This window comes from Theropithecus gelada, chromosome 9 (genome assembly GCF_003255815.1).
Source record: "Theropithecus gelada isolate Dixy chromosome 9, Tgel_1.0, whole genome shotgun sequence".
Classification (NCBI taxonomy): domain Eukaryota; kingdom Metazoa; phylum Chordata; class Mammalia; order Primates; family Cercopithecidae; genus Theropithecus; species Theropithecus gelada.
The window spans coordinates 43,171,642-43,184,341 of NC_037677.1; the positions used below are offsets into that span (position 1 = coordinate 43,171,642).

Sequence of the window (12,700 nt, forward strand, 5' to 3'; positions counted from 1 at the left end):
CTGTCGCCCAGGCTGGAGTGCAGTGGCCAGATCTCAGCTCACTGCAAGCTCCGCCTCCCGGGTTTAGGCCATTCTCCTACCTTAGCCTCCCGAGTAGCTGGGACACTGACTAGACTCTTAACACACACACACCTTCCCATCTCCTACACACCAGCATGATTCTTAATCCCCACAGTCATTCATGCTGCCCATCTGGCAGCACCTTAGTGATCTACAGCAAGCTTGTGGCCTACTAAAAATGCCTACATTGTTTTGTAAAATGTGCAGTTATTTTCTGGAACATGAAGAGGGAAATCGTATCCCTGTTGTTGGTATTGATTCAGTGTTACAGCTCAAGTTTGTTTGAGTTCTTAGTCTTTGTATTTGGATTCTTTGGTTTCAGATTACAAAAATCAACTCCATCTGGTTTAATCCAAGAACTCTATTGGCTCAGGCAACAGTAAAAAGCAATGCTAACTCATTTGGGACCAGACCAGGGCTCAGATCATCCCCTGCACTGTCTCTCTCTCTCCATGTCTCAATCCTCTGCCTCTGGTGGATTTTTCCTCAGGAGGGTTTCCTTACCTGGAGGTAAAGAATGATCGCCAGCAGCTTCAGATTTACCTTCCACCAGCTTAGCAAACACCACCCACTCCCAGCAAGAAAGACCCTGTTTCCTAACACTCCCAGCAGATGTCTTAGGCCATCCTCGGGCCTCACTGATTCTGTGAGCCCGTGCCCACGGCCAGGAGAATGGAGACCCAGAGGGGACAGGGACGCTAGACAGGCAGGAACTCCAGTGTCAGCAGCAGAATCCTAAAACGTCAGAACTGAGAGATAGGCCTGCCCCTCGTTTTTCAGAAAGATGCAAGGGAGGCCTGGAATAACAGAGAAATGCTGCAATCTGTGGCCCCAAATCCCAGGCCTCCTGTTCCCAGTATCAGGTTCACCAGCCTGGGTGGTCTCAAGATTGGATTAGCAGCCATTCCTTCTGGGTAGAGTCTGATGGTCACTTCAGCTCTCAAAGTCCAGCTGTCCAGCCGTCCTCCTAGAAGGCAAGACACCAATGTGCCCGACCAGCCCGAGGGTCTCCACCTGCCTCCCTCCCCAACACAAGGTGCCCTGAGCGCCTCCGCGGGAAAAGTCCCCGTTTCCCCGCTCCCCCCCCCCCCCCGCCCCCCCCCCCCCCCACCATCGCGACAGATGCTCAGAGCTCATCCCTGGTGTCAAACGACACAAAGGAGGAGGGCGGTGGCCAGGCTCCGAGCTCCCGCCGTCCTGGGTGGGTGGCTTCGTCCTGGGTGGGTAGCTTCAGTCCTGCGTGCCGCCGAGCAGCCCGGGGGTCCTGTGCGCGGGCGCGATCGGTGAAGCTGTAGCGGGGCGCTCTGGATGTCTCCAGGCGGAGTAGACCCCGACCCCTCCGCAGTCGGGACCCTCACCCTTTCCTTCATCACTCAGGAAACAGAAAAGGCTTCAGAAGGAGCGGCCATACCCCCGGCCTAAGCGCTGCACAGCAGCCCTGCACCTGGCCTTCCTAGGGGCCCCTCTGCCGGACCCACTGCGCGGCTCCCAGCGGTCGCCCGCCTCCCATTTCATGGGCACGCTCGTTGTGTGTCGAGGGGTGTTAATTCCTACAGAAAAGGGCACGGATCCGAGGGTCAGCAAGCCCGACGAATTTACACCAATATACCGCCGTGTCGCCAGTCTCAGACCAGGGCACAACAGGCCAACCCTGCAGACCACCCCCACCTGCCCAGCCACTGCCCCTTCCCCCTCTGCTTCTGCAGCCCCTCTCCCGCCATACGCTCATTCCTGCCCCCGCAGACCTTCCCTACCTCCTGGAGACCCCCCTCAACCCCTGTAGATTCCCCTGCCCGTGCAGAACCCCCTCTGCCTTCCTCTGCAGCCTCCCTACCCGACCCGGTGGACAGCCCTGCCCCGCTTCCTGTCTCTTCCTCCCAAGGGAGATCCCTGTCCTGGCTCTGACTGGGGTTGAGTTCGCCCAGTTTTGACCTCTGTATAGAGTCCAGCAGCATCATTTTTTGACATTTAACTGGTCGCATCTATTTCACCTAACCTCTCCTTTCTTCTTATAATCTGACACTCAGGGCGGTCTCTCATCTTTCCTGCCAGTCAAGCAGGTTTCCGACACTACAAATGCAGAGTGAGCTGCTGCCATTCCTTCACCTTACCCTGAACTACCATAACCTGTGAACACCCTCCATGTGAATCAATCAGCCTTTGACACATTCTAAAGTCCGCTGAGTCGCAGGAAAGGGAGAGGGGGCCCCAGAGATCATCACTCTTTCCTAGGCCTGATTTTTGGCCCATCTGCTGAGCCTGATTTGGACACATCCCTCTGCCTCCTGCAGCAAGGGAACATTTTCATCGTGGACTTTGAGCTACTGGATGGCATTGATGCCAACAAAACAGACCCCTGCACACTCCAGTTCCTGGCCGCTCCCATCTGCTTGCTGTATAAGAACCTGGCCAACAAGATCGTCCCCATTGCTATCCAGGTAAGCTGCCTCCAGGCACACCTTTCTGAGCAGCTCAGTCCTCCGCGATCCAGGGCTCCTGGGTGGCTCCATTCACACTCCAGCTCGGGAAGCTATGTCTTGAAAGACACTAGGGCTTCCTGCCGGCCCTGAGGTGGGCTGTCCATAGGGCGGAGAGGGCTGTACTCCCCAAGGCACACTTGAGAAGCCCCTGGCCGGTCGAGGCACACTGTGGAGGACCTGCCATGGGATGATATTCTTCACTCTCCACCCAGCGCCCTGACCAAGGGCCCCCAATCAAGGTGCTGCCAGGGGCCAGGCAGGTGAAGCTGTGGGCTGAGCTGGAGACCAAAACCACTGAGGGGCACCATGGGCATTGGGGCCAGGAGCCAGGCCAGTCCTGGTATGCCACCTTTGATAATGATGTGAGTTTTTACATCCACCTGAGATGAGGGAGGAGGAAGAGGGAGACCCTGGATGAAAAGCAGGTGGGCACAAGGCTTTGTCTCCACCTGTTCCTGGCACCAGCCTACTGCCAGGCTGGGAGCTGGTGTGCAGACAGCAGGGACCAAGGCCAGGACTGGACTGGGCATAGGTCCCTGGGGGTAGGAAAGAACTGCACAGGGGATGCCGTGGGAGACTGGCAGATGAGCATTCAGCAAATAATGTCCATGAACTGGACCTTGGGAGCTGTGGACACAGTAGCAGCTGGATAGGTCAGGCACCAGCCACATGCCAAGGCTATCCTACGGGTTAACCTGCACAGTCCACAATCCCTCACCCTCGATTCTAAATCTAAAGAATCTAAAAACTGCTGCATGTTTCAAAACTGTGCAGCAAATTCATTGTTTGTGAACAAACCTTCTTTGAAGCAATAGGTGAGGTTATTTAGAGCCTTTTTCCCATTCAATGTGATAGGCATGTGGATCACTGCAGAAATACTGCTTGGTTTGATTGTAAAATAGTACGTTGCCCTCGACCTGGGGTGGGAGGGGGTATGGCACATAATGAAGTATACCCACTGCTAAAATCCTAAAAATTCTGGATTCTGAAGCACACTTAACCACTGGGGTTTTAGATAACCTATCTTTATTTGTGTAATCATCACCACAACCCTCCCAGGTAGTGGGCTCTATTGATGTTGATCACTTTACCCAGATAAGGAAACTGAGGGACAGGTGCCCACTGCCAGCCACAGAGCTAGGATTCAAGTCAGGTCATCTGATTCTCTAGATTCCAGGCTCCCCACGGTCTCCTAGGGGCATGTGCCCTCAGAGGAGCTTCCCGTCTGTTACTAGAGAGAAGCCCTGTGCCAAAGGAACTGAAGCAGTAGGTAAAGGGACAGGTGACCTAAAAGAAGATGAAATTCCTGCAAGATCCCCGGAGATCCCAGGCACCACCGATGGTGCCTTCAAAAGCTTTTCTCAGAGACCTCTTGGAGCAGCCTGGAGTCAGGCGCCTAGCTTAAATTCCAGCTCAGCCACTTGCTAACAGGATGTGGGACCTTGAGAAAGCCACAGACTGTTCCTGGGTCTCTTTCTTCTTCTGAAAATGGAAACTTTGCAAACTATAAAGACCCAAGCAAATGAAAGTCAGAGGATAGTAAATCCAAGATCTAGTTCTTTGAAAGGTCCAAAAAATAATAATAATAACCTCCTCATGAGGCTGACGGAAAAAAAGAGAGAGAGAGAAAAAAAAACATATTCAAGATTCGGAATAAAAAAGGAGTCATAAAAAGAGTAATTACATTGTCGTGCACCATGGTGGTGCACAACTGTAGTCCCAGCTACGTGGGAGGCTGAGGCAGGAGGCTCACTTGAGGCTGTAGTGTGCTATGATCACACCTGTGAATAGCCACGGCACTCTAGCCTGAGCAACATAGCAAGACCCCGTCTCTTAAAAAAGAGTAATTATGATTATATACTTTTTTAATGAGAGTAATATAGCAACACATTTGAAAAACTAGAGGAAATGGATTAAAAACCTAGGAAAAGATAAATTAGAAGAAATTGTAGAAAATAGGCCAATTTCCATATAGTGATTGGAAACAGACCCACATGGCGAGCAGCTGAGTCTCACCCAGCTACTAGACAGCCAACATTTCCAGGGCTCTTTATCAGCCCCAAATTGATCCTATAAAGCTGGCGTAAGCTTAGTTCTGAAATTGGATACAGGCAGACTTCAAAAGAAGGCTGAAGACCAATCTAAGTATTAAATAAAGATTGAAGAGAAATCTAAGGGTGATATTAACAAAGTGAGTGCAGCAGTGTATTAAATGACTATATGTAATAACCAAGTAGGGCTTATTCCAGATATTTCAATATCAAGAGAGCTACCACCATAATTTATTACACCAGTAAGGATAAAGTTTATGATTATATCAATTCACACTAAAAGTGAATTTAATAACATTTAATAGCCACAACAAATAAAAATTAATAGGAGGAACCTTACTTTATATGATAAAGATAGCTAACATCAAAAAGCTGCAACTCTAATGCCATTTCCATTAAAATAATAAATAAGAATGCTGATATCGCTGTTTTTATTTGACATTATTTTAGAGGTCATACTACATGATAAAACAGGAAAACAATCAATAAGCGTATTGTCAAAGAATAGGGAACATTATCCTTTCTGGTAATGCTATGGTAGACCTAGAAAACATAAAAGATTCTAATTTTTTTAAAAGCTACTAGATTAATAAGTTCATTTGGCAAAGAGTTTAGATAAATATATTTCTCAAAAAAAAATAGCCTTTCTCCATACCAACAATAAAATATAACGTCCATATAAGGAAAAACTATAAAGCTATTATTATTATTATTATTATTATTATTATTATTATTTTGAGATGAAGTCTCGCTCTGTCACCCAGGTTGGAGTGCAGCGGCATGATCTCGGCTCACTGCAACCTCTGCCTCCCGGGTTCAAGCAATGATCCTGCCTCAGCCTCCCAAGTAGCTGGGATTACCATGCCCAGCTAATTTTTTGTATTTTTAGTAGAGATGGTGTTTCACCATGTTGGCCAGGCTGGTCTGGAACTCCTGACCTTGTGATTCGCCTGCCTCAGCCTCCCAAAGTGTTGGGATTACAGGTGTGAGCTACCGCACCTGGCCAACTATGAAGTTATTTTAAAGGATATACAATGAACTCTTAACAGTGATTTGATATTGGGGAGGAAACTGTATATCATCATAATGTCAGTTCTACCAAATTCTATTATAAAAACTTAATGCACTTTCAAGTAAAATTTCAGCCAGAATTTTTTATCTTTCTTGGTGGAGGTGTGGTGGTGGTGAAGAGGAACTAAAAAGGAGAGAAAACAATTTAAAAATTGAAAGATTCATGTGGAAAAAGAAATCTGGCATAGTCAAAAAATTTTGAAAAAAATGAAAACCACATAGAGAGGCAGGGCAACCAAGTCTAAAAAGAAAAAAAGAAAAAAAAAGAAAAGAAAATTTAATAGAAAAAATTAAGTATGGTGGTGCATACCTGTGATCCCAACTGCTCAGGAGGCTGAGGTGGGAAGATGGCTTGAGTCCAGGAGTTCAGGCTGCAGTGAGCCATGAAAGCTCCACTGCACTCCACACTGGGCAAAGAGTGACACCCCGCCTTTAAAAAAAAAAAAAGAAAAGAAAACACAGAGGGAACACTTTCCTTGCTGGATTTGTAAGGTTACTGTTAAGCTGTGCTTGAAAACAGAGAGAACTGGGGGACAGTATAGAGTAAGATCCAGAAATAGACTCCCCTACAGAGGAATTTAATGTATCACAATGGAGGTTTTTCAACTCAGTGAAAAGGGGGTATTATTTTAATGGTGCTATCACACTTTGCATAAGAAGAAAATTAAGTTGGACTACTCTGTCATGCCATTTACAAAAATAAATCTCATCATGTAGAGCTGCTTAGAAGAAAAAGAAAAAAAGAAATTCAGATGAAATAAAAATTAAAATGAAAAAAGTAAATGAATTTAGAAAAACGATGCGGAGACTCAGAAGACTTTTAGAAGGAAAAGGAAACCAAGAAGTTATAAGGGGAAAGCTAAGCATATTTGATTGTGTAATGTTTTAAAACTTGAATGATAAAATAAACCATAAACAAAGCCAAAAAGCAAAATAGAGATTGAGGGGAATAACTGTAACAGACGTGACAGCTAAGAAATGCCTATCTATGACATACAATTAGCTCCTTTATATTGGCAGGAAAATACAAATACTCCAGTGGAAAAATGGTCAGAGAATATGGACAGGCAATTTACAAAAGAAGAAATGTAAATGGGCAACCAGCATATGGAAAAACTCGTAAATTCGCCTGTAGTTAGGGAAATGCAAATGAAAGTTAACAATAAGATATCATTTCTAACCTGTCTGGTTGGAAAAACAAAGGGGTAACTCCCAAACACCAGCAAGGATAGAGCCCCATGCACTGCCCATGAATTGCTGCAGCCTGGCAGTGTTCACGGGATAACTGGTGGGCCTGGGCAGCCCAAGGTCAGAGCTTGGGCCAGCACCGGAGCAGATCCCACAGTACCTGCTGTACCAGGTGCACGTTGGAGTGGGCGGTCAGAGGATCCTGGGGTTGGGGCTGTCGTGGTGAGGACAGTTGTGTTACCGAGCTGGACTGGGGTCTGCTTGCCCAGTGCAGCAAAACAAAACACAGATTGGGATAGAATCTAGAACACAAGGCATTTATTGCGGGGACCAAAAAAGGAGAATTGGGCAACTCCCTCTTAAGACGGGAACTCCCTGATGGCTTGCAGGTAAGCGTTTTTAAAGGCGGTGTAAATTTCAGGAAAGCAGAAGTTAACAGGCAAAATCATTAATCAATACTTGGAGGGCACACATTGGTTTTAGCCTAAAAGGGCAGGATATCTTGAAGTGGGGTGGGCTTCCAGGTCATAGGTAGATTCAAAAATTTGTTGTTTTGCGGTTGGTTAAGGAAGAGAAGTTTTGTTTAAAATTTTGAGTTACCAGAAAGGAATGTTAGCTGTGGCTTGTAGGCAGGACTTCCCCCAGGCCCCCCAGGAAGATACTTAGAACAGAGAGCCGCGCTCAGAGTTCAGTCCTCAGCTCCCTCTTCTCTGAGGTCTCTGTACCAGTGGATCTGTTTGGTGGGGATCCGGGTTTCTGAAAAACAACTCAGAGTCACGAGTTCAGGTGTTCTCTTTAATTTCCAGAGGGAACCAAACACCCCAGGACTCTGGCTTCCTTGGCTGTTGTTTTAGGCTGCTATTATCCTCTTTGCTTGTCAAGTTGCTCATTTACTTCTCAGGGCTAGCTGGGTGCCTGGAATTTCCCTTGAAGGAACTCAGAATTTTCTTTCATTTCTATGCCTTGTTGGGAGGCTAGGGGGCTACGGTGCCCTAAGAGGAGGCCCCTGCTCCATCTCAATTGGAGGGGCACTGGAGGGGACTTTATTGTTTAAGTGTCTGACAGCCAGTAGCACTGAACAGGTGTGCACCAGCAAAGTGAACCTGTCCGAGGAACAGTAGGGCAGGCAGTGTCTACTCAAAGAAAACACCCCCACACCCCGAAGGCTCAGCCTTCGCTAGCAGCCACTCAGCAGAAATGAAAGCACAAATGTGGGTAGCAGCAGGAGCATAGTTTGTGATGGGGAAAAAAAATTGAAAACAGTCTGACGGCAGAAGAGGATTGAGTGAGTGAGCCCTTCCATGTCCTCACCATAAAACATTGCAGCATCTTTGAAAGGAATGCTTTAGTTCCCTCCCAGCTGACTTGGAGGGGTCTCCACAATGAGTTAATGAAGTGGAAAAACAAGACACAAAGGACCAATAAAGAATACATATCTGTCATATACAAATAGCTCCTTCAAACTGCTGAGGCAATGGGCATGGTCTGACTTATGTAAAATGAATGCAAGGATGCAGCAGGCCTACTGTGCCGGCATGGGAACATACGGACGTGGTGTCACCAGGTAGGAACACGGTAATGGCCCGGTGGGGGACAGGTGAGCAAAACAAAGAGACAGATATTGATTATAATCGTATTCAGTTGATGGAAAATTGGACAGATAAATGTGCACACATGCAAAGACCTATGAAAGGAGGCTCCCCAGAATTTAGTGGTTATCACGGGGGGCTGGAAGATGAGATGATGTTTTCTTTCTCAGGCTCTCCTGTCATGACTCGAATTTCTTTTTATAATAAGCACATATTCTTTTCTAATCAGAAACCTAAAGCTACTTCCTTACCCAAAAAACAAATTTAAGAAACACGAATTGCTCAGGGCAAGTTCTGGCATCCCATGGCAGGCCAAGATCCTGGACAGGAGTGGGAGGATGTGAAGGATGGGTTTGGGAAGGCCCAGCTCAGTAGTACAAGAGCTCAAGGGGATGGGCAGGTGAGGCCCGGCTGGGCCAGGAGGTGAAGAGGCGGAAGGCAGAGTGATGGGCTGAAATAGGCAGAGCACCGGGCCCATCCTCATTCAGCTCTTTTTTTACTGGTCAGAACAGTTTATATATGTATATATATAATTTTAGATTCAGGAGGTACATGTGCAGGTGCGTTACATGGTTATATTGCATAATGCTGGGGTTTAGGCTTCTACTGAACCCATCACTCAAATACTGAGAATAGTACCCAATACCTAGTTTTTCAACCCTTTCCTCCCTCCCTCCCTCCCTCTCCTTCTTGGAGTCCCCAGTGTCTTCTGTTCCCACTTTTATGTCCATGTGTAGGCAATGCTTAGCTCCCACTTATAAATAAGAACATACAGTATTCGATTTTCTGTTTCTGGGTTAATTCACTTAGGATTATGGCCTAAGTGCCAATCCTAAACTGCACCCATGTTGCTGCAAAGGACATGATTTCATTCATTTTTATGGCTATGTTGTATTCCATGGAGTACACATACCACATTTTCTTTATCTGGTGCCACTATCGATGCGCACCTAGGTTGATTACATGATTTTGATGTTGTGAACAGTGCTGCAGTAAACATACGTGTGCATGTGTCCTTTTGGTAAAACAATTTCTTTTCCTTTGGGTAGGTACACAGTAATGGGGTTGCTGGGTCGAATGGTAATTCTATTTGCAGTTCTTTGCAAGATCTCCAAACTGCTTTCCACAGGGATGCAAGTAATTTACACTGCCACCTACAGTGTGTAAGCATTCCCTTTTATCTATATCCTGCTAACATCTATCCTTTTTTTACATTTTAATAATAGCCATTCTGACTGGTATCTCTTTGTGGTTTTAATTTGCATTTCTCTGATGATTAGTGATGTTGAGCATTTTTTCATGTGTGTGTTGGCCACTTGTATGTCTTCTTTTGAGAAATGTCTGTTCCTGTCCTTTGCCCACTTTTTAATGGTGGTGTTTTTTCTTAAGCTCCCTTATAGATTCTGGGTATTAGTCATTTGTAGATGCATAGTTTGCAAATATTTTCTCCCATTCTGTAGGTTGTCTGTTTACTCTGTTGATAGTTTGTTTTTCTGTGCAGAAGCTCTTTAATTTGATTAAGTCTCATTTGTCAATTTGTGTTTTTGTTGCATATGCCTTTGAGGTCTAATCATAAATTCTTTGCCTAGGAAATGTCCATAAGATTTTTTCCTAGGTTTTCTTCTAGAATTTTTAAAGTTCGAAGTCTTACATTTAAGTCTGTAATCCATCAAGAGGTAAATTTTGTATATGGTGGGAGGAAGGGGCCCAGTGTCATTCTTCTGCATATAGGTAGCCAGTTTTTCCAACACCATTTATTGAATAGGATGTCCTTTCCTTATTGTTTATTTTTGTTGATTTTGTCAAAAATCAGTTGGTTGCAGGTACATGGCTTTATTTCTGGGTTCTCTGTTCTGTTCCATTGATCTGTGTGCCTATTTTTGGCACACAGTATACCATGCTGTTTTGGTTATTATAGTCTTATAGTATAGTTTGAAGTCAGGTAATGTGATGCCTCTAGCTTTGTTTTTTTTGTCTAGGATTGCTTTGGCTATTCAGGCTATTTTTTGGTTCTGTGTGAATTTTAGGATTTTTTTTCTAATTCTGTGAAAAATGATGTTGATAATTTGATAGGAATTGCATTCTATCTGTAGATTGCTTTGGGCAGTATGGCCATTTTAATGATATTGGTTCCTCCAACCCATTAGCATGGGATGTTTTTCCATTTTTTTGTGTCATCTATGATTTCTTTCATCAGTGTTTTATAGTTCTCTTTGTAGAACTTTTTCACCTTCTTGGTTGGATGTACTCTTTGGTATTTTATTTTGTGTGTAGGAGACTATTGTAACTGAGATCACATTCCTGATATGGTTCTCAGCCTGAACATCTTTGGTGCATAGAAATGCTACTGATTTTTAGGCCAGGCACGGTGGCTCATGCCTGTAATCCCAGTACTTTGGGATGCCGAGGTGGGCAGATCACCTGAGGTCACGAGTTCGAGACCAGCCTGGCCAACACGGTGAAACCCCATCTCTACTGAAAATACAAAAATTAGCCAGGTGTGGTAGCACATGCCCGTAATCCCAGCTACCCAGGAGGCTGAGGCAGGAGAATTGCTTGAACCTGGGAGGTGGAGGTTGCAGAGAGCTGAGATCGCACCACTGCACTCCAGCCTGGGTGATAGAATGAGACTCTGTCTCAAATAAAAAGAAACGCTACTGATTTTTGTACATTGATTTTGTATCTTAAGTGTAGAAAGTCAAAAGGTTTTTTAAAGGTATTTTTTGTTAAAGAATAAATCATAAATGTAAGAAATAATAGTTTTTTCCAAAGACTAACTTTTTTAAAGCCTTTTTGCTTTGTGCTAATAACTTTTTATTAAGCCCTATCATATATAGCTGTGAGATATAAGGGAATGAGTACATTCTATGTCTTTGTACTTTAACCAAGATATTTGCGCTGGACGTGCTCACAGGCATGTCCCAGTTTGCAGCCTATGCCCCTTCCTTATTTGGGAATGTCACTACTTTTCTAAGTCCTTTCATAAGCAACTTCCTCTTTTCCTTTGTCTTTCCATTGCTTTTTACCTGTTTAGAAAAGTTTTAAGTTATTAGCCAGTCGGGTTTCAGTTTAGATTGTGAGGTCTGGCTCCAGCCAGTGGAGACAGGACACAGTAGCAGGGACAAGCTGCATAAGGAATAAAAATTGCTTCTCTCCATTATTCAGGTGTACTCTCACCGTTGTTCCATCTGCGAGGAGCACCCTTTCTGCAGAAAGTAAAATTGCCTTGCTAAAAAAAACTTTTTGTCTAAATGCTGATTTTTCCTTGTAGTACCAAGGAACAAGCATTGTGTTTCTCATAAGCATTTTACTTATAACACTGAGACTTTACTGAAGTTGTTTATCAAATCTAGGAGTCTTTTGGAGGAATCTTCAGGGTTTTCTAGGTGTAGAATCACATCATGGATGAACAAAGATAATTTGACTTTTGTTTGTTTGTTTGTTTGGATGCCTTTTATTTCTTTCTCTTGCCTAATCGCTCTGAATAGGACTTCCAGTACTCTATTAATAGGAGGGGTGAGAGTGGACATTCTTGCATTGTTCCAGTTTTTAGGGGGAATGCTTTCAATTTTTGCCTGTTAAATATCATGTTGCTGGCTCAGCTCTTTACCTACTGTGTGACTTGGGAGAGCTGCTTAACTAGCTGGAGCCTCAATTTCCCCCCATGTAAAATGGGTACAGCAAGGAATATCTGCCTTACAGGGTCAAAGTGAGGATTAAGTGAGATAGTATGGGTAAAGCCCCTAGCACACAACAGGGGGCTCCTTAGCCCCAGAGGATGTCAGGAACATATCAGTGTCCCAGAGCCATCAGGAACATGTCAGAGCATGTGGGAACATGTCAGAGAGTGTCTCAGAGCATGCCAGGCAGCCCAGCACTCTAGGGCACAGATCAGGTATCAGTGGCCCAGGCAGCTCATGTAAATGGGTGTGGCAGTGGGGACCCTGACAGCTGGGACTGTAGAAAGGGGACAAGAGTGTAGTTCTGTGAGAACATGGGTGCAGAGTTCTGAGACCTTCTAATTTTTCAGGAAAACTAGGTCATTCAAATTTTTATGTGAAACTGTCTGATATTTAAAAGCAGTCAACTAATCTCATGTATAAACAGACAGGCACGCCTAGTGTGCAAGTCACACTCTGCTGTCCCTCCTCCCTCCCCCTTCCTTGGTCCTCAGGGAGTTCTGGGGCTGCTGGGGTCTCTCTGACCAGGGTAGAGTCACTGACCACCAGGGCTCTGGAGCATTTGGGATTTGGCTCATCTA

At 45.1% G+C, this 12,700-nt stretch overlaps 1 protein-coding gene across 4 annotated transcripts in view; it reads left to right on the forward strand.

Annotated features, from left to right (window-relative positions):
• ALOX5 (arachidonate 5-lipoxygenase) overlaps window positions 1–12,700 on the forward strand; it is a 60,732-nt gene that overhangs the window by 40,940 nt on the left and 7,092 nt on the right. For all 4 annotated transcript variants that reach the window (XM_025397888.1, XM_025397892.1, XM_025397890.1 and 1 more), the window contains exon 7: window positions 2,352–2,498. In XM_025397888.1, the coding sequence (XP_025253673.1) occupies window positions 2,352–2,498 (147 nt within the window). The remainder of the gene's footprint in view (window positions 1–2,351; window positions 2,499–12,700) is intronic.